This window comes from Conger conger, chromosome 9 (assembly GCF_963514075.1).
Source record: "Conger conger chromosome 9, fConCon1.1, whole genome shotgun sequence".
In the NCBI taxonomy this organism is placed as follows: domain Eukaryota; kingdom Metazoa; phylum Chordata; class Actinopteri; order Anguilliformes; family Congridae; genus Conger; species Conger conger.
In genome coordinates this window covers 33,271,749-33,298,346 of record NC_083768.1, presented here as the reverse complement: position 1 = coordinate 33,298,346, position 26,598 = coordinate 33,271,749, and the positions used below count along the sequence as shown (strand labels likewise).

At 42.6% G+C, this 26,598-nt stretch overlaps 2 protein-coding genes across 2 annotated transcripts; one reads left to right on the top strand and one right to left on the bottom strand.

The window, feature by feature from the left end:
* The first annotated feature begins 772 nt into the window (after positions 1–772).
* LOC133137635 (Golgi reassembly-stacking protein 1-like) lies at positions 773–11,346 on the top strand. The gene is made up of 11 exons (XM_061255975.1): positions 773–943; positions 1,650–1,730; positions 2,154–2,357; positions 3,149–3,235; positions 3,374–3,504; positions 4,109–4,250; positions 4,616–4,745; positions 4,969–5,109; positions 5,202–5,720; positions 6,042–6,231; positions 11,172–11,346. The coding sequence occupies exons 1-11, from the start codon at positions 881–883 to the stop codon at positions 11,344–11,346; spliced, it is 1,863 nt and encodes a 620-aa protein (XP_061111959.1). The 5' UTR covers positions 773–880.
* On the bottom strand, positions 9,183–26,085 carry LOC133137021 (WD repeat-containing protein 48-like). The gene is made up of 19 exons (XM_061254991.1): positions 25,989–26,085; positions 23,792–23,932; positions 22,888–22,966; positions 22,693–22,775; positions 22,176–22,305; positions 21,449–21,537; positions 20,671–20,772; positions 19,895–20,119; positions 19,222–19,296; positions 18,425–18,527; positions 17,399–17,496; positions 17,199–17,306; positions 16,596–16,692; positions 16,208–16,303; positions 15,607–15,712; positions 14,954–15,041; positions 14,500–14,576; positions 13,519–13,711; positions 9,183–11,466 (listed from the first exon to the last, which is right to left on the bottom strand). Exons 1-19 carry the CDS (start codon positions 26,034–26,036, stop codon positions 11,371–11,373), a joined length of 2,034 nt encoding a protein of 677 aa, XP_061110975.1. The 5' UTR covers positions 26,037–26,085; the 3' UTR covers positions 9,183–11,370.
* Positions 26,086–26,598: the final 513 nt, after the last annotated feature.

Here is a 26,598-nt window from a genome sequence, read left to right as displayed (position 1 = left end):
TTATTGAAAAAAACATAGAAATACAGGCTAATTACAAGTACTTGGAAATTACAAGATATACTACATGCAAAGGGTTACATAAAATGGGTTACATAAATTGGCACATTTTACAAACAGTCTAACATATTCCTAGTCGCCTATAGACCTACTTTACATTCAAATAAAAAAAGGAATTCCAGGAGGAGAGATGTTTTAGACGTCTTATTATGAGATAAGGTGGATAAGGAGTCATAGAATATATTAGTATAACTCAGTACAAAATAGCCTTATATTTCGTTTTATCGCCATAACCCTTGACTTGTGTATGTGGAATTTAGGAATTTGCCCATAACCATAGAGGGCTCAAAGGCATAGAACTATGCCCCACACTCACGGTTACGTAATCCCTTGCCAGACGTATCAAGTCGTGTTAATCAAACACAGCTAAAAACGCAGACACAGAGTTCAGGTGAAAAGATGTACAGTATAAGGCGTCTTCACGAGTAGATGAGCGTACAACAATAATGCATTTAACAGATATGTAGGTTATGGTGGTAAAGGCAACTGGGATTTGATGTGTATAAATTATCCCAAATAATATAAATTAATATAATTGCCGTCAGTGGGTTCCACGGTTTAGTCGAACATTAGATTTATGAACTAAGAAAAGTATAGCATAGAGAAATGAATTATGTAATAATGTAAGGTAAAGCACGAGGTCCCACCCCCTTTTGAGGCTGCAACGCTGTGCTCGTGGGTTCGACAATCGATTACTTGAGCCTCTTGTGTTGGAAGCTGGGACAATATGACCACGGAGTCATAATTCGTTCTTCATTATTTCTTGATTTACTTTAATTTTTACCTTCCTAAATCATTGAATAGCACACTACCCCAAGAAGCAATGGGTTTAACGCAGAGCACAGATGCACCAGCAGAGGGAACGGATGGATATCACGTTCACGGGGTAACTGTGATTTGCAACCTGGCTAGTTAGCAGACTGCGTGTATGTGTACAGTACATGGCGTTCTCTTATGTAGTAGTCGGGTACAGTTTCCACGATCAACCAAGGCCTGTCCGCTTTTAATCACTCGACGAAGTGACACTTGCCTGTGGCTTGGCCTGTTTACATAAATTCAGAAATTATTAAATGATATAGAATCATATGATAGTTGTGCATTTAACTTAAGCAAGTAAAGTGGCGACTGCCATTGTAGTCTGATCTCATTATCTAACGCTAGCTGCTGCTCCTCTATTTTGCGTGAGTGCAGCCAGTCAGGTATCTCGGAGCATAACATTTTCCACTTTTATTAAGTGCATGCAAGCAATCTAACGAGTGCACGCTTTTATTTTTGTTAATTTAGCTAGCTAGAGGTGAGACACTACATTACCATGTGCAACACAATATGTAAGTTACGTATTTTACTGCATTTAGAGCGAACGTATACACTCAGTGATCACTTAATTTGGTAGACCTGTACACCAGCTTGTTAGTGCAAATATTTAATCAACGTGGCAGCAATTAAATGCGTAAAAGCAAGCAGAAGTGGTTAAGAGGTTCAAGTGTTTTCCAGACCAAATGTCAGAATGGGGATACTCTTGTTTGCATATCTTTCCTTGCATAATGCAAAAACAACTGAATTTAATTGAAATTAATTGTGTCTTTTCACAGGTTCAAGAGAATTCTCCCGCAGAAAAGGCCGGGTTGGAGCCCTTTTTTGATTTCATCATATCAATCGGAAATGCCAGGCTGGTATGAAAAATCTCTTGTGTAATATATAATTTCAATTTGGAAAGTGTGTTGCTGAAAGCGTGTAATCCTCATCCCCGGGTATTGCTTTCCAACAAGATTTCCAAGCTACAGTTTGTTCAATCACAGTGTCCAAATCCTTCCAGAACCAGCTTACTATTAAAACTGGTTCATGTTCAGTACCAGTAATCACATGATAGTGAAATATTTGGCTGGAATCCATAGCCTATTTCTCCTTCACGTCATGCTCCATGCAGGACCACTGATCACTGCACTGGACAGTGAGAAGTTGGCTGGGAATCAGTAACGGCACACCTCCACTGATCTGTGGTTCTGATGGAGTTACAGAGGTGATTGAATGTGCTGGCCTTAGAAAAAAAGCTTAAAAGGACTTAATTTTAATATTGATCATTGAACCCAATGCAGAACAGGGAGAATGACATGCTGAAGGATCAGCTCCAGGCTAACATAGAAAATCCCGTGAAGATGGAGGTCTACAGCACCAAAGCCATGAGTGTTCGTGAGCTGGAGGTGGTGCCTAGTAACATGTGGGGTGGACAGGGTCTGCTGGGGGCCAGCGTCAGGTTCTGCAGCTTCCAGGGAGCCAATGAAAATGTCTGGCATGTCTTGGTGAGTCACAGTTCAACACTGAACATTTTTGATATACCACGTCCTGGAGTGAGTTAATGCTTTTATTAAACGTTCCTCAGATATGATAATATAGATATTCTAGACACAATCAAATTAAAAGTGTTTTTCAGTAACATCATGTCATGTCTACAAGAAAATATTCCCAGCTGGTTTGCCAATTGCCAGCCGGTTGCTATGCAACGTTCGTAAACTAATGTTACTAAACTCGCTAGCTAGTTAGCTTGCAAGATACCTTGAGTGAGCAAACAAGAGTTTATGCCTTTGTATGTTTATTTGTACATTCCCAGTGTGCAAGCACTGAAAAACTGTCCAACATAATTTTATTATTTGGATAAGCGCTGCTCTGCTTTCTCCGGTCCACAACTGTCAGTCACCCTAGAGCTCTCGCACTTCTACCTGCTTACGGACATGAATCTCTTTTTCATTTTGACTTGAATGGCTGCTTCGCTGCGGAGTGATACTTGAAATAGAACTGTAAACAAGCATTAGAACTCATAGCATCGGTATATACTGTAGTTACTTTATCACTGCTATTAACCATTCAGATTGCTTTTTATAATTAATATAACACGTGAAGTTATATTATGCATCTGGAATCTGAACACCTTTCTTTGCATTATTTATTTGGAATATCATTCATAGTTCTGCATCAAATTTAAGAAATTGTCTGCTTAATTTACTAAACATTACATGTATACAGGAAAGCTTTCCCTTTCCAGTCTTATACTGTTGACTCTATGTTTCTGTTCTTCCTTGTTCCTTCTGTCCAGGATGTGGATCCTAATTCTCCCGCTGCGATCGCAGGACTGCGGGCACACACCGATTTCATAGTTGGAGCAGACCAGGTTTTACAAGACGTGCGAATAAAGCTATTATTATTCATTTAGTTTAATAAAAAAACACAAACATTTTAGAACATAATTACACATGCCATCATTACACAAAATGTCAGTATTGAACGTGCGGTTACACCCAGTGTTTTTCCTCACCCTCAGTCGGAGGACTTCTTCTCCCTGATCGAGGCCCATGAGGGGAAGCCCCTAAAGCTGCTGGTTTACAACACAGAGACGGACCAGTGCAGAGACGTGCTGGTCACGCCCAATGGTGCCTGGGGAGGAGAGGGCAGGTAAGGCCACGCACTGTATCAGGCTTCATCTAATAACCAACGTTATCAACAGGTTGCTAAAAGACGGCAAATACATTTCTTTGTCTTTATTTATTTGATCGTATTTATTTTGTCCATCTGATCATCAAATCAGATTTTTAAGATAGCTTCTGGGGTTAGCAAAAGGGTTTAGGGTCACGGCTATGGTGATGTTCGCAAATATGGAATTAATGAAATAAATTAAATAACAAACAAGCATGTGTTTACTTGGTTTCAGTTTGTATAACATTACATTGTGTGTAAAGATCTGAAACCACTGTGCAACAGTTATTCAATAGAGGATAAAAATATGCGATAGAGCAAATTAGTAACTGTGGATAAAAGCTGTAAATTATTCCTATGTACAACCTCTGGAAATGTAATGTCATTGTACAAGTTGATTTGAAAATTTGCATACATGAAAACAACTAATTTCAAGCAACCCCAGAAAGTGAACTATCCATTTAAGTAGGTGGATATTTGATAATTGATAATTTACGCCCTCTCACATTAGTACTTGTTTGTAGATAACACAAACCCCACATATCCCAAGAGCTGCTAAAATCTGTTTGTGCCCTATGTTCAGTTTAGGGTGTGGAATCGGATATGGGTACTTGCATCGCATCCCAAATCGGCCAGTCACCCCGAAGACGAGTACAGCATCGACACCTTCTCCCCTCCCTGAAGAAAACGCCACCCCAGGATTACCAACAAATGGATATACTGAGGTATGAGACATGAATTATATTAATGTCTAATTGTACTGTCACATACTTTTAATGATAACAATCAGCCAGGGCACAATTAAGTTAATTACAGGTCAGACGTTTGTATAATTACAATGTGCAAATTATTGGCTAGTTGGCAAAAAGAAGTCAGATTTATGTTAATGCTGAGAAAAGGGTTACCAGGTACCTGGTTTGCTATAAACAATATTATGTATTATTTTTTTTGGTAGAATTAGTGTTGTTCACACAACCTGTGGTCAGATCTTTTTTCCATACAGCCGGAAAGTTGTGAGCTCGGTGTAAATGAGTGGGTGCGTTCCTCTTGGGCGTACGAGGGCATGTCATTCCTTATCTCCCCTCCACAGGTCTCCCTGATGGCTGCCTCAGGCCAAGTTGAGAAGGCTGAAATGGCCATGGAAAATGAACCAGTCAATCTTCCTGATCCACTCCTGGACTGCTCCCTGCCACCCCCGATCCAAAGGGTCACGGATCCAGGTAAGTTTCCAGGAACCCATTTATAGGCTGAGCTTGCCTTCATACAAAAAAAGGGTTGTGATTCAGCTAGGCTGTTTGGTCAAACGGCCATTAGGTAAGTTTGGCAAAGCAAACAAAATGTATTTTGTATTTTTCATCTACTTTGTGAGAGTAACAGAACTTTTCACTGTGTGTGGCCTTTGCTGGGACCAGTTTTGAGGGAGCTGTTGTGCCTGATTTTCAGGTTTCTCTGAGCTCACAGAAGGCCCCATCGCTGAGCTCTCAGAAGCGGCAGACAGGCTGGACTTGTCGGTCTCATCCATCGACATGACCAAAACATCTCTGCTCATCGAGGACGGGGGCAGTGACGACATCTCCGGTGTGGGTAAGTCCAGACCGCTACAGGAGCTTTGATGGGTTGATGGAAGGAGCTTCCAGTGCACTAATGTTACCCCCATTGTTTCTCCCCTTGAATAGAAGAACTGGCTTCATCACTACAGGAGAACCTAATGGACCTGGAGTGTGAGGAAGCAAGTGCTGAGCTAGCAGTGGACCCCGCCCCGTTGTCTGTACAACCCTTCCCTGATACCGCAGATGTGTCCCTCCCAGCTGACTCACCCGCCCTGCCTGTTGACTTATCAGTGTCGGTCGACGCCTCTTCTCTCGTGCCTGACTTGTCAGCTGCAGCTGCTGACTCCCAGCCAGCTGACCCCACCCCCCTCTCAGTTGAGTCTCTCTCTCCACCTGCTGATGACTCCACTCTGCTGATGGACTCCTCCCCTCCACCTGATGACTCTGTCCTGCTCACTGACCCCTCCCCTGTGATAGCTGACCCCTCCCTTGTGATGACTGACTCCTCCCCTGCGATAGCTGACCCCTCCCCTGCGATGACTGACTCCTCTCCCCTGACCACTGACCCCTCCCCTCTGATCCCTGACCCCTCCCCCCTGATCATTGACCCCTCCCCCCTGATCCCTGACCCCTCCCCCCTGATCCCTGACCCCTCCCCCCTGATCCCCAACCCCACCCCACTGATTCCCAACCCCTCCCCCCTGATCCCCGACCCCTCCCTCCTGATCGCCAACCTCTCCCCCCTGATCACTGACCCCTCCATCCTGAACCCCGACCCCGCTCTCCTGATCGCTAACCTCTCCTCCCTGATTACCGACCCCTCCCTCCTGATGCCCGACCCCGCCCTCCTGATCGCCAACCTCCCCCCCCCGCTCACCGACCCCTCTCCCCTGCCTGCTGACCCCTCCCCCCTGCCTGTCGCTGATGATGCACCCTTGCCCGTTGAATCGTCCTCCGTGGCTGCAGACTCCCTGCCTGCTGACCTCACCCTGCCCACTGACAGCGCCTCTCTACCTGCTGACTCCTCCCCCATAAGCGTCATCGCTGATGTCACAGACAAGCCTGGCCAGTCAGAGGACTCTGCTGCAGCTGAAGCACATACTCTACAGGCTCAGAATGCAGAGCTCAGTGAGCCCACTGCGGACTCCATTACCCAGTAGCACAATCTCTGAAGGGCATCGTTGACTTGGCCATAGAAGAGCCAGTAGAAGATGGTGCACCACTGGACATTCTGTAGACAACCCTGTCACTTCCCAGTGTTCAAATGAACCCCATGACATTATACTTACTGAAGGTCTGCAAGGAGGACGAGTTACAGTTTGCACCTAATCTCACCTTACAAAAGGCTCGGAGAGATGCTTCGTGGCAGATTTGGAAGGAATCTGTTCAACATGAACACTGAGATCATACTGTTTGAACAGTCGCTCAAAAAAGGGCTGCACACTTCCTTATGGTTTTCAATTCTCAACACTGAATTTTATACAACACTAAAACTACTGGGAAACAGCTTCCCAAGTCTGACCTCTTTACTGTTTGAAGTATACTCATTAATCTGTTATTCCTCAGGCAAATTCACTGCAGAGGTATACAATTAATGGTGAATAGAATTCACAGTTGTGTATAGATAGATTTAATTAGTGATTCACTTCAGGACCACATTGCTTCTTTATACCAGGACATATGGCATTGCTGCACCAGTAACATATCAAGTATTTTCAAAAGGGAAAAAAACGGCAGACGCTCAATATTAGAAAGCATTTTTGCCAAAGACATCGACTTTGTCGTCTAAACAAACCTCAGGTGGCATAACTGCATATTTAGTTCTACAGAGGACCAAGCCAATGTGTGCAAGTATGGAAAAAAAAAAAACATTTCCATATCAACGGTCCTTTTTAAAGAATAAGCAAGCAAACTAACATTTTTCTGGAAAGTTCTATTTACAACGTATTCCTGGCTTTTTGTATTATTAAAAGAGACAGGTGTCTGATGGTTTCAATTGCTTTTTTTAATTGAAAAAAAAGGTTTTTTCCCTTTTATTCTAAATTGAATTACAGTACCTCACACCAGCAAGCCAAAAATTATGAAAAAATTAACTAACACTAAATTATACTGGTACGCCCTTAATATGTTTATATTTGATCGATGCTTTCTTGGGAAAGGGGTGGCGGTTTAATTTTTAATTTTTTTTTGACACTTTTTAAATGATAGTACTTAGGATGGTATGTGTATAGAGCATTTGATTAGTTTTATGTTAAAGATTGAAATTATGATGTGCGTTCCCATCAACTACGAAATGTCCGTTATGTCTATAAATGAGCATGTCAACTGGGAAATGTAAATGTATGTTAAATGGCCATTCAAGACAATCAGTGACTATCCACTTACCAAAATGTTGTTTCACAGTATAAGTAAATATCAAAGGTTGGCCTTAACGATATAAGCTGGAAATGCTGGTGTAATTTATATCTGCACAAGCACAAATACAGTACCCGTCAACAGTAAATTGAGTAAACTTAACTGCCATTAGGGGACTGTCACAATATTTCAGCCAGGGTTTTAATTTTACAACCTGGCTTGATTTCACTTCATTGTTTCAAGAATTTAGTGTTTAGGTATGTCATTGAAGATAATGCAGGACTACATGAATGATTGTATTAATTGCATTGAATCATGTCACATACTGTGTCACCTGACTTACCTGACCATAGCAACATGGTGTGAAATATCCCTGCATTAATTCAACTGCCATGCCATTTTAAACGTTTTCACTTTTACTGGGATGAATGCAATCTACGTGCTTATCAGTTCTGTCATTTCATTTTTTTTTACAAATGTCAAAAGTCATTCAAATCAAGCCATTAACATTCTGTAAATGTTGGGATCTATGCAATAAGTATATTATAATCTGGGATTCTTTTTTGGCAACAAGTTGCAATTTGTAGGCAAGAAACATTTTGTTTATATGAAGCATGCGTGACTTAGAGCATTAATATTAGCTTAAAGTAAGCAGTGTCCTGCATTAATTAGAATTTTAACAAGAATGTAATCTCTAGTTAAGCTCGTCTGTAATGTGTCTAGACTTTTTGGGAACTTAAGTTTGTTTATAAAACATTTTAGTGTGTGTTCAAGCTGGGTTGTAGGTTTTACAAACAACAGATTTATATTTTTTCAGATGTAGCTAGCGAAACTGTGAGGTGATCGTGTCAGCCATGATTTCGGAGTGAGAGCAAACGTTTGGAAGTCTCTGAAATGACAAGTGCATTTTGTATGCTGCCATTGGAATACAGCATTTTATGGAATATTCATCACAAAACACTGGAACATGAAAATAATTCAGAATAAAGAAATGGTGAAAATGTAACTTCTGTGTCCACTTACTAGAAGCTTACTAGACTACATATAGACTACATATTGGAGTTGCACTATTTTGTCCAAAAATCACATGCTCTTTTATTTCCCTCTATTCCTGATTTAATGAGAAGAAATTCACTCGACTATATTTGCAGTTGCCAGATATAGCTGGTTCCCCCCCTGAGCTGTATTGTGGTGGTTCTCCCTCCATGTGTGCAAAAAGAAGGTATTGCTCACTGGGGGGCGGCAAAATATTTTTACCTCGTAGTTTGAACTCTATTTTTTGAGTATTCATTTAACAAGCTTGGCTGCAATTGGTAATTGGCAGTTTGTACAACTATGCTTTCAGAGTAGTTTCTGCTACACTGCTATCAATCACAGCTGAAATCTCATGACAAAGTAATCATGAACTGTTACCAATTTGTGCGACAGTGGATTGCTTATGTTGCACTAAATCTATGATATTCCATTAAGGAGTAGAGATTTGGCACTTGCTTTTGGATATGCATTTCCACATTTTGCCTACTAAATATCCAGAAAATATATCAATCATGTCTGCATAATATTAGGTTCTAGCAGCATTTACAATTGAATTATTTATTCAGTTATTTTACATCAGTCAATTTATTAAGCAGTTATTAAACCAAAATATACTACATATATAGTTACAACCAACAAGGAGGGGGTATATATAACAAGGGCTGTTTTGGATATGGTGTCTGTGTATTCCCCATTAAGCACAGCTTGTACAATAACTAAGCTTCCTTCAAAAGTTTATTTTTGGACCAAAGATGAAATATACAATAGCAGGACCTATAAACAGTGATTATAAATCCTGATAAACTGAACCCCAAGATCCTTTGAGGATCTAAAATACTGTACAGATTTTTAAACACAGTCACCTGTATGACTTTAACCTACCAAATTATTTACACAATGTTATTTTAAAGGCCAGTTCACCCAAAAATGAAATTAAAGTACGTTTCCATCTAGATACTTTCGCTGAGACGTGAAGAGATTTTTCGACGTAGTTTACTGTGATACAACGGCGCTGTATTTCTCTCTCCTTTTCTGGATATCGATGCACCAAAAATGTACATAGGAAAAACTCAGCCGCAACCTCTCTTTAAAAATATAATGTCATAGTCACTAAATTTTAACAGCCGCCTAATATATACTTTGATGGTCACTTTACTGCTGTGCTTCGGCAGAAACCTTTGCTTGCGCCGACCGTTAGTGAGTCCAGGCAACAGAGAAAAAATAGAGGGAAAATAGTTCTGGATAAAAATTAGAATTTTTGAGCTCCGTTGATGTTCGCGAGTAACTGTGGCATTATTTTTAGAAAGAGACGTTGCAGTTGAGTTTTTCAAATGCAAATGGTCGGCGCACAGATTACCACAAATGGAGTGGTCCATAGAGGTCCATTATATCAGTGAACTGCATCTAAAAAAAGTCGTGCGATCTAGAAAATCGTCACATCTCGTCGTCACAAAACTGTCACATCTCGGCGAAACACTATAAGTTGAAAGTTGAATTTCATTTTTCATTTTTGGGTTAACCCTTTAATCACTCCTTTTGAAAAATAAAATGTGGATTTTCAAGAAAGAGACTTGCCTTTCACTGAACTAGCCTGTAACACTGCACGTTCAAATTCCAGTCATTCGATTGCATGATGATCCACAGAGCACAGCTTCAGTTATTTTGCATATAAACTTTAAAAATGGAACAGAGCTACAATGTGATGGTTGGATTAGATGATAATTGGCAGTTTCTTCCAGAATTCACTGCACACACAACTTTATAGTTTGTTCGACTGGTCGTCGTGTGATAAGAAGGAACTGGTCTGCTATGCTATTATGAGAAATGCACCATTTCCAAAAACATAAATCCATTTCCATAAATCATTTAACCAGTTATTATCCTTTCAAATAAACAAACGAAATGACCATGCTGAAGGTAATGTAAATAACTTAATTGCCAATTCAAGAAATGGCCTACAAAGTGGCGCTGTTGATTTAATTTACAAAAAGAAGATGAACCAAAACCACACCTGTCTGCCATAAGTTGACCACAATTTAGGCAAGAAAATATCTACTGGGGGGATTAAAGAAATGACTCCTGGTAAAAAAGGATAAGCTCTCTGAATTTTACAATCTACATATTTCCAGTGCTTTCGACCGATAAGAACATTGCCGAGACGCCATCCAAGTCAATCGCATATATATCAGGCAATTGAATATCCCTACAAAATGTATTTGATGGGAAATGTGTCCCACTCCCTCAGAGTCTACATTCTCCTCACAATGTTGACAAGCACCAAAATAACAAATATGGCTTTCTTCTGGAATGTATCAGGAGAAGGGGGATGTGGGGGAGGGTCAAATATGTGCAGATTTACCTTTGAAGTCACTAAGTGAACACTGATGCACACAAAAACCTGACATGCCATCTCGCAAAATGGCACCCCCAACCCCCCCCATCAAGAAAGAATGACAGTGAAGGTAAAGGTTCTTAAATTAGAAGTGAAAAGGAAAACCAAAGTGGGACACAAAGCAAGGGGATAGGTAAAAGGAAAGAAGTCGATGTCCTTGGATGTTGCGTCTGATTGGATGCCCCCGCTGTACGCGGCTCGGACACTTCTCCTGCTGTTCCTCCTGCCGTTCCTCCTGCCGGCGACTGGGCCCGACGCTGCCGTGCGAGGTGCGGGCTCTCCGGGAGCGTGAGGAGGTCGGGGGGCCACTGCAGGCGGGAGGAGGAGGAGGAGCAGCTCCACGCAGGGTTTGGGTGGGCCCTCTGCGGCACTGCTCTCGGGACCGGGATGACGAGGTTGGAGGTCCGAGCAGGAGTCGGGGGGGGGACGACGGGCGAGGCGGCAGGACTCTCGTCCCCCCCCGGGGCTCACGAGGACTTCTGTCTGTAGTGCAGGGTGAGGTCCCGCCAGGGCTCACGTGGACTTCTGTCTGTAGTGCAGGGTGAGGTCCCCTCCGCTCTTCCAGATGAAGTGCTTCACCGTCCGCAGGTCCATGTTGGGATCTAGAACCTGTGGGGTGGGTACCTGTTTGTGAGCTTTTCCTGTCATACTGGAGCTTTCCATTTGTGTTCCATACTGATCCAAATAAAACAATTGCAATTTTGGTAGAAGTATGCATATTTTAGAGTCTGACTATTTTTCAGAGCTGTTTGTAAAACTATTTCCAACGTGACATGACGTATGCTTTTGTATAATTATCGTTGGGTTCTGAGGGCAGAGTTCGGGACTTTTCAAAAAACCTGTCACTGCTCGTTGCAAATGTTTTGTGGGCGTTTTAGATACTAAAGAGAATGTTGTTGCGTGTGGGCCTTCAAGACAAAAACAGTCCTACTACTGTGTATGTGGGTGTGTGCATTTGTTATCTCCCATTCTGTACACATCCTGTTTGTATCCTGCTATGACCGTATTTTCATAGACTGTACAAGACAGAAGGAGTGCACACAGCTAGCAGGGGAGTGCAGATAATAATAGCTTTTAGTTCAATATTTAAAATGCAGTGGAAACATTACACATTCAATTCCAAATCGAAGCATTAGCAAATTTGATCAAGTCTGCGTTATTCTTTTACAGGAAGCAAAGAAAAGGAATATTAATCTGTTAAAAAAAATTGCAGTGTCAACATTTTTCTCTTCAAACTGTATAAACTGATTACATTTTTCAAGATTTAATTTCACTTTAAATTAGTGAACTAATAATTAGTTGCATAACCATTATTTTATGCAACTAAGATGCTGCGCATATGCGCATCTGCATTGCATCAAGTAAAAAAAATTCTGTAACCTAGAAAGTGGTATTTCAGACCTGGATGAACAAACTACATTCCACAGTTCCTGTGAATTTTTTTGTTTTGCTTCAGAAACTGCATTTTCAATGTCACCCCACAAGTTTTCAATGGGGTTGAGGACGGGGGATTGAGCTGGCCACTCCATTACCTCAATCCTTTTTGTCTGGAACCAAGATGTTGCTCGCTTACTCGTGTGTTTGCGGTCGTTGTCTTGTTGAAACACCCATTTCAGGGGCATTTCCTCTTCAGCATATGGCAACATAATCTCTTTCAGTATTTTGATGTACTCAAACTGATCCATGATCCATGATCCCTGGTATACGAACCAAACACCTTAGTATGAAAAACATCCCCATACCATGATTTTTGCACCACCATGTTTCACTTTCTTCACAGTGTACTGTGGCTTGAATTCAGTACCCGGGGGTAGTCTGACGTATTGTCGACGACCACTAGACCCGAAAAGAATGTCTACAGAATGTTACGCCATTCCTCTTTGGGCCAATCGATGTGTCCCTTGGTAAATTTGAACCGATTCTGCACATGCCCTTTTTTCAACTATGGTGCTTTATAGGGGCTTCTTGCCGATAGCTTAGCTTCGATCAAACTGTCCTCTGACAGTAACAGCACTTAGAGGTAATTGTAGATCATCTTTGATCTTTCTGAAGCTGATGAATGGCTGAAACTTTGCCATTCTGATTATTCTTCGATCCCATCTTCTTCCGCTTATTTCAGGTTTTTGTTGCCATTTTAAAGCATTTGAGATCATTTTAGCTGAGCATCCTATAATTTGCTGCACTTCTTTATACGTTTTCCCCTCTCTAATCAACTTTTTAATCAAATGACGCTGTTCCTCTGAACAATGTTTGAAATGGCCCAATTTACTAAGCAATTCAGAAGGAAATATATTTTATAACAATGAGTGAAATATTTGCTTCCCTTCTTCATTACTAAAGGACAAGTAATGAAACCTATTTTTTCACAGAATGAATGAACTCTCTAATTAAACTCCACACTGCTATTACTTTGAGCACGCCCCTTGCAATGAATGAGTCAATTACTCAGAACAAGCAGCGTGCATGTCATGACAGTTGGGTCTGTTGTTTTTCTATTACACTACTACATCTACAGTATTTGCAGTATTCTAGCACAGTATTTGCCATGCAGAAATATCACTACTACTAATAAAGGTGGTTCATCAGGTTACTGCTGTTGTATTGCTATTTACTTGAACAAGACTGTACATGTTGTGCACGAGGAGAAAGGTGAAAACTGGCCTGGTCCTGACACAGCAGCTCGATCTTCTCCTCGGCCAGAACCGCCACCTCCTCTTCCTTCTCCTGCTCCCCCGGCTTCTCATTGGCCGAGGAGCTGGTGGTCTGCGACTCGTTGTCCAGGTTGATGATCTTCTCGTAGACGTGCTCCATCACCTTGCGGACCTGCAGCATGTCGCTGGCTGAGAGCCGGTCCCTGGGAACAGCCAAGCAGAGTCCCCTTATGCTCATGTGACTGAGCAGCTCATGTGAATGAGCAGAGTCCCCTTATGCTCATTCTTTTCATCTGCCACGTAGGGTGCATGGAATTTAAAATGGTTACAGTTAAATGGTCAGTTGAGGATAGACTAATGTAAAAGCCACTGTGAATGGATAGGAGCGGAAAACTGCAGGATAAAACCTGCTTCTTCTGCATTACATTACATTACATGAATGGCATTTGGCAGATGCTCTAATCCAGAGCAATGTACAGTTGATTAGACTAAGCAGGAGACAATTGTTCCCTGGAGCAATGCAGGGTTAAGGGCCCTGCTCAAGGGCCGAACGGCTGTGCAGTTGTGGCTACACTGGGATTGAACCACCGACCTTGCAGGCCCCAGTCACGTACCTTAACCACTACGCTACAGGCCGCCCCTAGGCCTGCTGCATAATAGCCAACCAATATTCAACTGACACAGAAAAAAAACTCGTTCAGAATCATGCAGCATAGAGTGCACATCTATTGCAAAAAGAACATGTGAACTCACATCTTCAGTGAGTAGTATGTACGTGTATCTCTCAAACATTATAAATACCTAATTAAAAACACGAAAAACAGAAATGACCTAATGTTATCCCCTTTTCACACCCTAGATGCATATCAAGATAGGTTGTTATTACAGACCAATTAGAGATAATGAATATCCAGCATTATACAGCAGAATAATGAAAATTCTGTTTAAGACTATCCGTAATCAAAATGTGAGAGTTCTATGGGACACATACTTCTTTAGTGTTTTTGCACCGGAAGACGAATGAGGCTGGAGGTAGAATGGGATTTTGTTGAATTTAGGCATGTTTTTCTGAAAGGAAGAGGAAGAATGAAGAATAAAAAAAATCATAATTAATATGAATAATAATTTGGATTTTTAAATGTATACATACAGAATCATCATCTGTTAAAATAAACCTTTTGAAAGAAATAATTGCGCGAGTTATATTTAATTTGTGTTGTCTCTGGCCACCATTTTATCTGACCACAGCATACTTAGACAGAAGTTAGTAAGTAGAACTTTATGTACATCCGTTTCAGTAACCACCAAACTTTTTACTTTGTTTGCAACATTTCCATCAAAAAAAATAAGGGATATGGACACAAAAGGCACTTAAGATGCCTTTTGTGCCTTTTGAATCATTTCACCACAGGTGGGGGAAAGAGGACAAAATGAAGAATGCTCACATCCACAGTGATGTCGATCACCCACTGTGGAACCGTCTCATTGAGCAGCATGGATTCCGTCTCTCCACCTGAGTCTCGGCACAGCAACCTGGGGAGGGGGGAGCATGTTAGTGCTGTTTGTATCACAGACAGAGCTGCGAGTGAGGTAGACTGTCTGAGCATTAGGGCTGTTTGTATCACAGAACGTGTGATGAGTGAGGTAGACTTCCTGTGTCGCAGAAGAGTTGTGAGTGAGGTAGCCCCTCTGTGCATTAGGGCTGTTTGCATCACAGAAACAGCTGTGAGTGAGGTAGCCCCTCTGTGCATTAGGGCTGTTTGCATCACAGAAACAGCTGTGAGTGAGGTAGCCCTCTGTGCATTAGGGCTGTTTGCATCACAGAAACAGCTGTGAGTGAGGTAGCCCCTCTGTGCATTAGGACTTTTCACTGTGATTGAGGTTGACTGAACGTACATTAGGGCTGTTTGCATCACAGAAACAGCTGTGAGTGAGGCAGCTCCTCTGTGCATTAGGGCTGTTTGCATCACAGAAACAGCTGTGAGTGAGGTAGCCCCTCTGTGCATTAGGGCTGTTTGCATCACAGAAACAGCTGTGAGTGAGGTAGCCCCTCTGCGCATTAGGACTGTTCACTGTGATAGAATGCAGCAGGGCGTACCTGAACAGTGTCCTCCCTCCCGCCTCTCCAAAGATGACGGGGGTGTGCGGGGGCACCTGGAAATACCCGTTCCCCTTCTGAATCCTGTTCTCCTGGTCTCCATTCACTGCAGAGCAGACCAACAGGAACAACAGATGTTGCATCAAAATAGTCTCACATTAGAAATATCTTCCCCCAATAAGAGACAATAGACAGCAGACAAATAACCTCCTTCAAACAGACCTGTCTGCTTTAGCTTAATGAATTCAGATGCTAATGTGGGGGCAAGCAAGATGTGATGAGAATTTCATTCATATGGTCTTTCCAAAGACTGCCAGTGGAGACTTGGCCATTTAAAGATGGATTAAAGAAACCTTTCCCATTTTCCCTACGTATTCCATCATTACAATAGTTTTTCATTGCAACCAATTTTCTCATATCATCCTCTGGCCTCTTTCATCACTTCAGCTAGATACAAACACAAATTCCAGCATTACATCACACGTAACAACCGATTCTAAACGGACATGAACAGTGAGCTGTTTTTTCATTAACAGTGAAAAACAGGCACTTTAAAGAGAAGATCTGTGTGTTCCTGCAGGAGACCGGCAAAGGGCTTTACCGTGGTTGACCTCGTTCTCCTCTTCATCCAGAGGGTTGATGTGCGTTCTCGGCCAGTACTCCAGCAGAGCCTGGAGCAGCAGGCCTCCCAGATTCACTGTCCAGAGAGAAACCAGGACACAGGTGAGAGTCCACCCTACACACACATACACACACACACACACATACACATACACACATACACACACACACACACACACATAGGTGTGGTTAAAGCACTCAGGAGGGAGCACATCCCAGTTGGGCACTGCTGTCGTGCATTAGGAACAGATCTTTTGAACAGAGTTTGCTTGAGTAACATTAGTGTGCATGTGGATTCACAGGCAATGAGCAATAAACCGATATCCTGGATCTCCCACATATCTGTGGGAGGAGAGGTAAGAACATACACTTTGGGTCCGATCCATCTAGACTGCTGAAACCAGCATCTTTGGCTGATACCCAGGCGGCAAAGCAGTCGCTCTCATCCAAAGTGATTGTCAGCATCTGTCAAAAGAGGAGAGCATTGCTAACAGTTCTCTCCTGCCTGTAAAACAACAGTGCTGGAGGGTTAACCGCATGTCACTCCGTGACAACTGTAAATATGTGCAATGGCAGGCACATGCCTAACCTTTGCCAAAGAAATGGTCTGTCACTGATTAGACCGCTCATCAAAATGGATGTCGCTGCAGCTTGCAGTTATTAATTTGGCTCGGAGGAGTCTGCATAATTCACCAAGAACACCTGGGCCTTTGAAAACCAGAAAATGCTTTTCTCAGTCAGCACAGGTTTGCCTTTGTTTCAAGTCAAGACCACGTAAGTGAGGTTTGCTGCAATAGTTTTACCCCAAACCTCATTCTGTGTTAAAGAATTAATAACAAAGAGATCGGATTTTACACGCAGGCAGATTCCATGTTCTTGGCGGTCAGTCAAGAGTTTATACTTTCAGAAGCAGCACAGTAACAGCGTAAAATCACCTCCGGGAGTTAACAGTAGCCATTTGACAAACTCACCCCTGTTTTCAGATCGACAGAGAACCAGTTTGGCACGTAAACCATCTTGAAGCGCTTTTTTATCTCCTCGTCAAATTCCACCTTCCCCAGATCTTCACCTCTGCAGGCCTGAAAACCGGCAAAATGGCAGTTTGTGAAACGCTGCCATCGGTAACTCGACATGAAAATATACTGTAGAGGGGAGAGAAGACATAACTCACCTTCAGCACGTCCCAGTAGGCCACATTCTTGTTTGTGTCTTTGGTAAGAATGTGTCTCTTGTCGTTCAAAATGTGGCACTGAATTATACTGGCTCCCCCTACAGGACAAATGGATGCACAGCATGTTAAAGAGCACAGTTGGAAGGATGTCCATAACATTACATTATTGGCATTTGGCAGACGCTCTTATCCAGAGCGACATACAGTTGATTAGACTAAGCAGGAGACAATCCTCCCCTGGAGCAATGCGTGTCCCAGTCACGTACCTTAACCACTACACTACAGGCCGCCCAACATTGCATTTGTTCCCTGTTCTTCTTACCCAGAAATTACACAGCTGAATATTAAAGGTGTATTCCATACATCTCCGAAAGACCAATACACAGATTACATACTATGGTCTGTACATCATGGCAACTTGCATGAAACGTACGATGCAAAGATGCGGCATTATTTTATGTATTTAAACCTCGGGAATAGGACTTTTTATCACCAATTTTGAGTAGTCAGTTTTAGAAGTACCACTGAATTAAGAAAAATTCCTATATCAGTATTGATATGATATGAGTACATAGGGTATAATAGGAAAAATGTAAAACCATAATATAAATACAAATATGCAAACCCTGCAATTCATTCATTCTCAAACTGCAGGTGTTCACAGTGGACACAGCTTCTCAATGTCGTCGTACCGTAAAATGAATGTTTAGCTTCCTCTGTTTTCTTGGTATTTAAGCAGTAGCTACTTCCCACTGATTGTGTTAGTGTGTGTGTGTGCGTGCGTGCCTGCGAGTGTGTGTGTTGCGTGCGCGCGCGCGTGTGTGTGTGTGTGTGTGTGTGTGCATGCATTGCGTGTGTGTGTGTGTGTGTGTGTGTGTGTGAGGGGGTGGGGGGGCACCCTTATAGTTCACAGCAACATTAGCATTAAAGAGCGTCAAAAGCCTTTACTGTCTTCTAAGCGGAGCTTGATGAAGTGGCCACACTGGAAAACTGAGCAGTGCACCACAGTGCTCTGAAGCTCAGTACCTTTAATGACGTGTTCAGGCTGTGAGCACAGGGGGGTCAGGGGAACGCTGCTGTCGTTGTCGTAATCACCAGATGAGCGGAAATTGTGAATGCCCTTCAGCGACTACAAAAAACACAAAGGAAAAGTGCCTCATGAAACAGTTCAGCAAGCTGAGATACCCATCCAAGCCAAACCAAAAATACACAAGGTTGAAACAAAAGAGAACTTCTAAAACACCTATGCTAGTTACTATAACTATTATTATTATTAATATTAATGACAAAATTATGGTTATTATTAATATTCCAGTTATTATTACTTGCTGGTGCTACTAGTAGCTTATAATTTGCTATTATCTGGCAACATTACATTACATTACATGAATGGCACTTGGCAGACGCTCTTATCCAGAGCGACATACAGTTGATTAGACTAAGCAGGAGACAATCCTCCTCTGGAGAAATACGTGGTTATGGGCCTTGCTCAAGGGCCCAACGGCTGTGTGGATTGTGGCTACACGGGGGATCGAACCACCGACCTGCGGGTCCCAGTCATGTACCTTAACCACTATGCTACAAGCCGCCCTGTATCTTATGCTAAACGGATTTATTAAAAGAATGTTAATAAAATGTCAGTTATGAGCAATGCAGTTTAAAGCTCCAGGAGTCTGAACTACAGAACCCCTCTTGTTAATCAGCACATTAGCGCATTAAGCGCAGATGGCAGCTCTGCTTACACTACAGGCGTACGTCCTCCTAGTGGCCGCAGGGTGGCACTGCACTAGCACTTATGGAATTGTGTGGAGATGAGCACTCACCCATTTGTTAACAGAGGATTTGGTGGTGGAGACCCAGATGGCCGGGGGAGGGTCAGCTGACCTGTCCAGCTCCATCTGAGTAGAGCAAAAGAGGTGGCTACAAATGCACAAGCATCTGATGCAAGTAGACACCTTCCCGCAACACTTACACTTAACTGTACAGCGCACATGAATGACAGCAAGGACTCCAAAAGGAAAAACAGACACTTCACAGATCAGATATGAACACCAGATCAGGTATCCTCAGTAAACTGATTCAAATAAAGTCCAATTATGAAAATATATTCATTACAATTTGATCTCAATTTACCAAAATTGAGATGAGATCATAATAGGCCAGACAAGCACACTGCACTCATCCAGATTAAGACAAAACCAGATACATACACTACACTAATCCAGATTAAAACTAAACCAAGTGCACACACTGCATTGGTCCAGATTAAGACAAGACTAAACCAAATACACAAACTGCACTGTTCCACATTAAGACTAAACCAGGTTCACACTGCACTGATCAAGATTAAGACTAAACCAGGTTCACACTGCGCTGATCCAGATTAAGACTGAACCAGGTTCACACTGCACTGATCCTGATTAAGACTGAACCAGGTTCACACTGCGCTGATCCAGTGTGAGACTACACCAGGCGGCTCTCTCTCCAGGCCCTCACCTTGAGGACAGGGGCCTTCTCCTCGCAGACGAGCAGGCGGATATCGGGGTTGCGCAGGTCCGTGCAGTAGATCTTGCGGTCGCGGCCCCCGGAGTAGACGTGCGTGAAGGCCTCGTTGACCTGCAGGGCCCACACGCCCTCGTCGTGCACCCTGTACGTGGCGATGCAGCGCTGCTGGCCCAGGGACCACAGGCGGATGGTCCCGTCCGAGCTGCCCGACAGACACTGCACCGCCCGCGGAGAACGGAAACACAGTCAGCAGCGTGCCCTACCCTCAGAGCTGCCCCTCTGCGGCCTGAGTCACCCCCCCCTCTCTTTCACCCCAATCACAGCCACAGGTAACAACACAGCCCTTCTGCTCACAACACGACTCACAAACGCTGCGTACGGGAAGATGAAAGGTGCGAAAAGCATTTATACAAACTCACTGTGCAGCCTGAAGAGCACTGAGACTAACAACAAGCATTCTCTTATGAAAATTTGACGGCCTTGACTTCCAGCTTGCATTAAAAATACGTTTAAAATGTCATTTAAAATGCAAGCAGGAAACAAATGATACTGCCTAAATCAAAATTAACCTCCAGGATATGTTCACACCACATCCAGGATACAGTAGAATCTTCAATATGACTTTTACCCCCACAGATAATATTATTTAAGGAGGCCAGGGACAGAACAGGAGCCCAGTATCCAGCACCCGGCGCAACAATGAAAACTCCCTTGGTGCGACTCGGCTAAGTTTCTGACCTCGGGCCTGCTACTCTGGCCAGCCTTACCTGCGTGCCATCCCTGTTTAACAATAACGATTTGACATTGTCCGTGTGTCCTTTCAGCTTCATTAGTTTTGCACAGGTCCGAGGGTCCCAGACTCTCAGCACCTATTACAGAACAAAGAGACCGAATGACAGATGTGGACAATGCGAAATTCACGAGACCAGACTCTCCCATCTCCAGGGTGAGTCTCCGGTTGGCCGAAGAGAAAACGAAACCACAGGTGACAGTGGCGTGGCCAATCGGAGACTAATCCTGGGTGAATTGGATCGAAGGTTTCCCTGTTCTACCCAACATGAGCAGGAATTGTATTTGCCATGTTGGGAAAGCACAGGGGAAAGGTGTCTGTAACCTGTAAACAGAAAGAGCAAGTGGGAACCTCTAATGAAACACCTCAGCCTCACACCCCAAAAATATTCCATAAACAATGCTAAACTGAAAAGACGCCTGACTGATAAATCTTCCTGGAAATGAAAGGACATGTTTAACTGTCGCCAGCTCCCTACATGCAGAAATGACATGACAATTATTCACCATAACTGCAAGCCTGAGGTTCAGGGAAAACTGTTAAAAACACGAAGCAAAAGCTGACCATGCTGTCCACACTTCACGACACATTCGGTAAGACAGGTCTTATTGTTGAGTTTAGTGAAAATCCAGTAACTGCTAAAAAACACATACTCAATGAATAGATGTCTACCATACCAATGTCAACCCCTGTTGGTTCCTTGGTTTAATTAGTTTCACGATTTTTCCATTTTCCACGTTCAAGGTGCAACCAACCTTTTCCGTGGACCCAGATACAATTACTGTTCCCATTTGATTCATAGCCAGGCTGTAGATGGAATCCTTGTTCCCACTCAACGAGGAAGCTGTTGGGACAGTGCAGGGGTCAAAGGTCAGGGGTCTATTACAGCACAGTGAAAGAGGTTGAGAACTCGGACACACACCCAATGTTTCTGCTTTTCGAAACATGCTGTCCACATTCAGGACCAACAGGCATGACTAGCCAATCATAGCTCATTACATATTTATATCATACACCATTATCTGAGACAAACAAGGCACCATATAATGTACCCCTTGTAACTCATTACCAGTAACTCAGTAGCCTATCAAAAACCTTTATGCTCTGATTGTCCACAACTGTGTTAGAAGGGTAGGAATATAACACAAGCTGAAAGCAAATAATGACTCATTTAAACAAGAAAACCTTTTAATTTGCCCAAGACTTGCTTTATTCCACATAAAAATAAAAATAAAGTTATTTCTATAAAGTGTACTGTTAACCATCATGAACTCAACTCTAATACCAGCTTAAAACCAACAGCTAAACAGGCCAGTAGTTATCAAAAAAGTGTGGTGGTTACATTCGCTTAGAGACGCTCCTCAACACTCAGGGCCTGTATAAATTCCGCTGCCCTTCCACTATGTCATCATTTAAGAGTGTAGGCCACATGTTTATCATGGGTAGCCCTGCACTGCTCAAATCCAATGAGTTTGCACTTACTGGTGACAGTGTTGTTTGAGGCTGTTAGTGCCGTTAATGTGTTCACGTCCCATAGGAAGATCTGCCTGTCCAGACCTGCAGAGGCCACCAGCTCCTTGTCTTTTGCATACGCCAGGGCTTTCACATAGTCCTACACAGGCCGAGACACAGTGTCAATTCAACTGACCCCGAGATTACCTTTTTCAATCTAAAGAACACTAAGTCTTGCAGTACCACAAAATTAACTGGAAATATTACCTTTGGTCTACATTCCACTTTCTATATTTTGCATTTCTTTTTGCCTCGTGTAATCATAAATCAAACAAAAATACAGATAATTTTGAGTTTTCTTCATACTCAGAAAAAAGTTTGTTTGAAATTGGTTGAAAAGACCACACTCCTCTGATAAAAATATTTACTTGCTGTGGTCTTGGAACATACAAACAAAACATTTTACTTGGATATTACTTGGGTAAATTGCTGGCAACTACAGAGCATATTTTTTCCCCAACACAGTTCAAGAGCTGCCTTTCGATACCTTGTGTGTTCGCAGCGTAGACATGCAGAATCCCTTGTGTGCATTCCAGACTTTCACAGTGGTATCTGATGAAGCAGATATCACTGAAACACACACAAAAAAAAAAAAAAAACATCAGCTTCTTGTGTGCCTAACGTATGGTAGTGCGTTAGGGAGAGAAACACAGTCTAAAATGGTTCTGAGTATCGGACTCACGTGTCTTTCCATTGCAACAGAGCACAATGTCGTTGGCCCAGTCTGTGTGGTGCTCCATCGATGCTATGTATGGGTCTTGCTGCAATAGACACATCATCATGCTACTATCCACATGCTTTCAAGATAAAATATGTGGACATCAGAAATCATTATACTGAGAACTTCATACTTGATAGTGTAAACATAAAAAGCTATATATTTCATATAATTAAGGGACTAACATTACAAGACAGGTTGGGTATTAGAGGGGAAAAAAACAACAGTGCTTTAACGAGATATGTTTATTGAGAACATGAGAGGGTCAAGGAGATGAAGGCTGGCTTTACAGAACACCCACGTTTAGCCTTTTATATTCATCAATCAGACCATGTGCTGTTCCCCACAGCTTATGGGGTACAGCACATGAGCTATAGCATGAAGCAATTTTATAGTTATGACAAGATCAATGCATGCAACATTGGCTCAAGTGGTAAGAGCAGTTGTCTGGCGGTCGGAAGGTTGTCGGTTCGATCCCCCGCTCAAGCTGTGTCGAAGTGTCCCCGAGCAAGACACCTAACCCCTAACAAACCTCCTGACGAGCTGGTTGGTGTGTTGCATGGCTGCCAGTCACCGTTGGTGTGTGAGTGTGTATGGATGGGTGAATGAGATGCTTCTTCATTCTACAGCGCTTTGGATAAAGGCACTATATAAGTGCCAGCCATTTACCATTTAAGCTACTAAGCTTGCAACACCTTTGTAGGTTGTAGGTTGTTTCACAGGGGAGGGTTGCTGCAGTTTTATCCTCGAACAAGGTACTTAACCTGAATCGCTTCAGTAAATATCCAGCAGTACACATTTACTAAGAATGTAGAATTTTAGCAGAGTCTGCTAAAAGGCCAAAAATGAACAATGCAAACATACATACCCTATGCTGGTTGATGCTCCATATCCGAATGATGGAGTCTCTCCCTGCGGTAAAGAGCCGGTTCAGGGCAGGGTCAAGCTGCAGGGCGTTTACCCCGTTCCGGTTGCACTTCTCCACCTCATCCCGTATGACGTAAGACACCTGCAGAAAGCCACAACCCAGCACCGCTTTCATTTTATTGATCCTTTTACAAGATGTCCCAGTGAGCTAAAAACCTTGCCAAGACGTAGCGGCGCAAACGACCACACGTCATAAAATGCAATCACGCAGCCAACGATGTGAACCAGCGGCCTCTGGTCGATTCCCCTGATCCTCTTCTCATGCTGACATGCATTAGCTTTGTATGTCCGTTATATTTAGCATTAGCTTTTTATGTCCGTTGTATTCAACGAGAGCAGAAGCCCGCACATGAAGTGTCAGCAGAGACCGAGGGAGGCACTGAAAGGCAGACAGCAGCATCACTCAGAGCTAATGATAAGCACGACGAGACGGAAACCGTGCAGAGGTAGGATAATTAATATGCAAAACACAAGGTTTAATATGTGACTGTGGGGTAAAATGGTCAGTGGTAATCACTGTTCATTAAAGACACAGAGTTCAAGCAGGACACGCCTTTAATTATCACGGCATCTGGAAGTGAAAATGACCAACAACACACGGTTTTCAGTGGACCACACTTTAAGCTGAGCCCGCAGAGGAGGAATCTGTAAGGCGCCAGTTCACTGAAAAAGCATTGGAACGCTCAAGATAATGTTATGATGGAGACATTTCGTATTTTCTGTTAAAATTACTTGTCCTATATTCCCAGTTACACTATTACCACGGCTGATGGCCATTGGCTTATTTTAATTTTAATTTCAACAAAACATGTGACATAAAACCATTTTCCCCTTTTCTTCTTTGGAATCGGTAGTAGCGCCCTCTAGTCATCACAATCCCCTGACACCTGCGCCAGTCATAACAATTTAAACCGAAGGCGCCTCACTCTTGATAATAATGCACTGATCCCAACTCTGTTAGGACATAATTTTGACTTAAATTATCTTCTATGGAACATTATATCGGAAGACAACTCATCATGTGATACACAAGCTCATTTAGAAGCGTATTGACGTGTTTGAGCATTTCATGACAATTGACTAGTGACCCACTGGCAAACCTTGCTGAACAAAACAGCGCAGGCTATGTTTTGAAACACCTGGTAGCTGGTTGACCATCTCAAGCTATGTTTTGAAACAGCATGTAGCTGGTAATTACACGCTGCTCATAACTGGATTACACCAGGGAATTTAGCCAGTGAGTAAAACATATAACATATAACGCCTAGATCAGTACGACAGAAATAAAAGCAGCATAACTGACTAGTTAGCTAGCTATCTAACGTTATTGTACGTGTAACGTTAGCGACGCATTCCCAAACAGCTGGTTAGCTACCTCGCTAACAGCTAGCTAATCAGCAGTATATACATGTCGCGATCAGCTAGCTAGGTAACTAGTCAGCGGTATGAAGCTCGCTAGCAAACATCTAACAAACTGGTCAGCAGTGTGTTCTAACTAATCTCGCTAACACACTTTATACTGCAGACTAGTAACTTAGTAGGCTAACAGCTAGTTAACCAGTTGGCAGTAGCTAGCCAGCTAACGTTATAAATATCGCTAACATCTATCAACTAAAGCATAGCTGCTATAAATCTCACTAGTTGTTGTTAGCTAAAGAAACTAGTCAGCAGTATAAAGTTGGCTAGCAGCTAGCTAATTATAGTCGATAGCTAGCTAATGCGTTCCTGACAGGAATGTCAAACAATCGGGGGACAGCTGTTCGCCGTTTCAGAAAAACGTTTCGTGCCCAATGCACTTTTTAGCTAACGCATGACGGTTAGCATATCAAAAATGCTAGCAATGTGCCTGTCTGTATTAGCTAGCTAGCCATAGTTAAGAGAAGCTACACAACCAAGCTATCTTCCTTGCTTTCTAGCGGCATGTTTAACGCAACGTATAGCGTTATCTAACGCTAGCTTGCATTTAGTGAGGAGGGAACAGGACCTGCCCCCTTTGCAACAGCACACAGGGGGAATTTCTGAGGAGTTCTTTCAGCTTCGACTACATGTAATGAACATCGCAACATAACATGGGTGTGGGATGAAAGTCGTCCATGTTTCACTGTAGACACACAATATTGCAAAGAAAGCTAATTTACCTGGACTTTCCTCCGCCCAGCGGCATTCTGTCTGTGATGAGCCGCCATCTTACATGTTGACAGCCTGACGTGACTTCCACCGAGTAACGAAGGCAAACTTCCGGGAAAGAAAGCGTCCCCTGAACGTTCTCCTTGAGTGCCATATTCCTGGTAGGAAATGCGCAAAAATATTCGGGAACCTAAGTTACAAAAATAGCTTGCCAAAAAGCGCATCTAGTGGAAAATAGTCGTTCAAAATTCCATATTTGACTGCCAACAGACATCGAATTCTGTCTGTCTCTGTTAATTTTTCGTACCCCAGTGTCTCATGAAGATTCTATTTCATTATAATAAAAACATTGTTTCAATTCAGCCAATATGCTGTAAATTAATGCATAGTTTAATATTTTTAAAGGAATGAGTGTTTATTTATTTATTTATTTATTTATTTATTTATTTATTTATTTATTTATTTCAATGATCCGGACAGAATGCCTAACGCACATTTTGAAGCAGATTGTACATTGCTGTATATTGTTTGTGAATACAGTCATTTTAAAGAGCATAATGGTCACATAAAGGTCAATTCCTCTCCCAGATATTGTGTTCTTTCACAGATGATGCTGAGTTT

What these genes read in the sequence shown, in the direction of transcription:
- LOC133137635 (XM_061255975.1), top strand. Translation starts at nt 881, where the DNA reads ATGGGTTTAACGCAGAGCACAGATGCACCAGCAGAGGGAACGGATGGA. An exon ending in CAACAAATGGATATACTGAG is followed by an intron (nt 4,251 to 4,615) that starts GTATGAGACATG and finishes TCCCCTCCACAG; the next exon opens with GTCTCCCTGATGGCTGCCTC. An exon ending in TGACCCCTCCCCCCTGATCC is followed by an intron (nt 5,721 to 6,041) that starts CTGACCCCTCCC and finishes CCGTGGCTGCAG; the next exon opens with ACTCCCTGCCTGCTGACCTC.
- LOC133137021 (XM_061254991.1), bottom strand. Translation starts at nt 26,036, where the DNA reads ATGGCGGCTCATCACAGACAGAATGCCGCTGGGCGGAGGAAAGTCCAG. An exon ending in AATCCTCTGTTAACAAATGG is followed by an intron (nt 18,528 to 19,221) that starts GTGAGTGCTCAT and finishes TGTTTTTTGTAG; the next exon opens with TCGCTGAAGGGCATTCACAA. An exon ending in GCCTGAACACGTCATTAAAG is followed by an intron (nt 17,497 to 18,424) that starts GTACTGAGCTTC and finishes TTTGTCCTGTAG; the next exon opens with GGGGAGCCAGTATAATTCAG.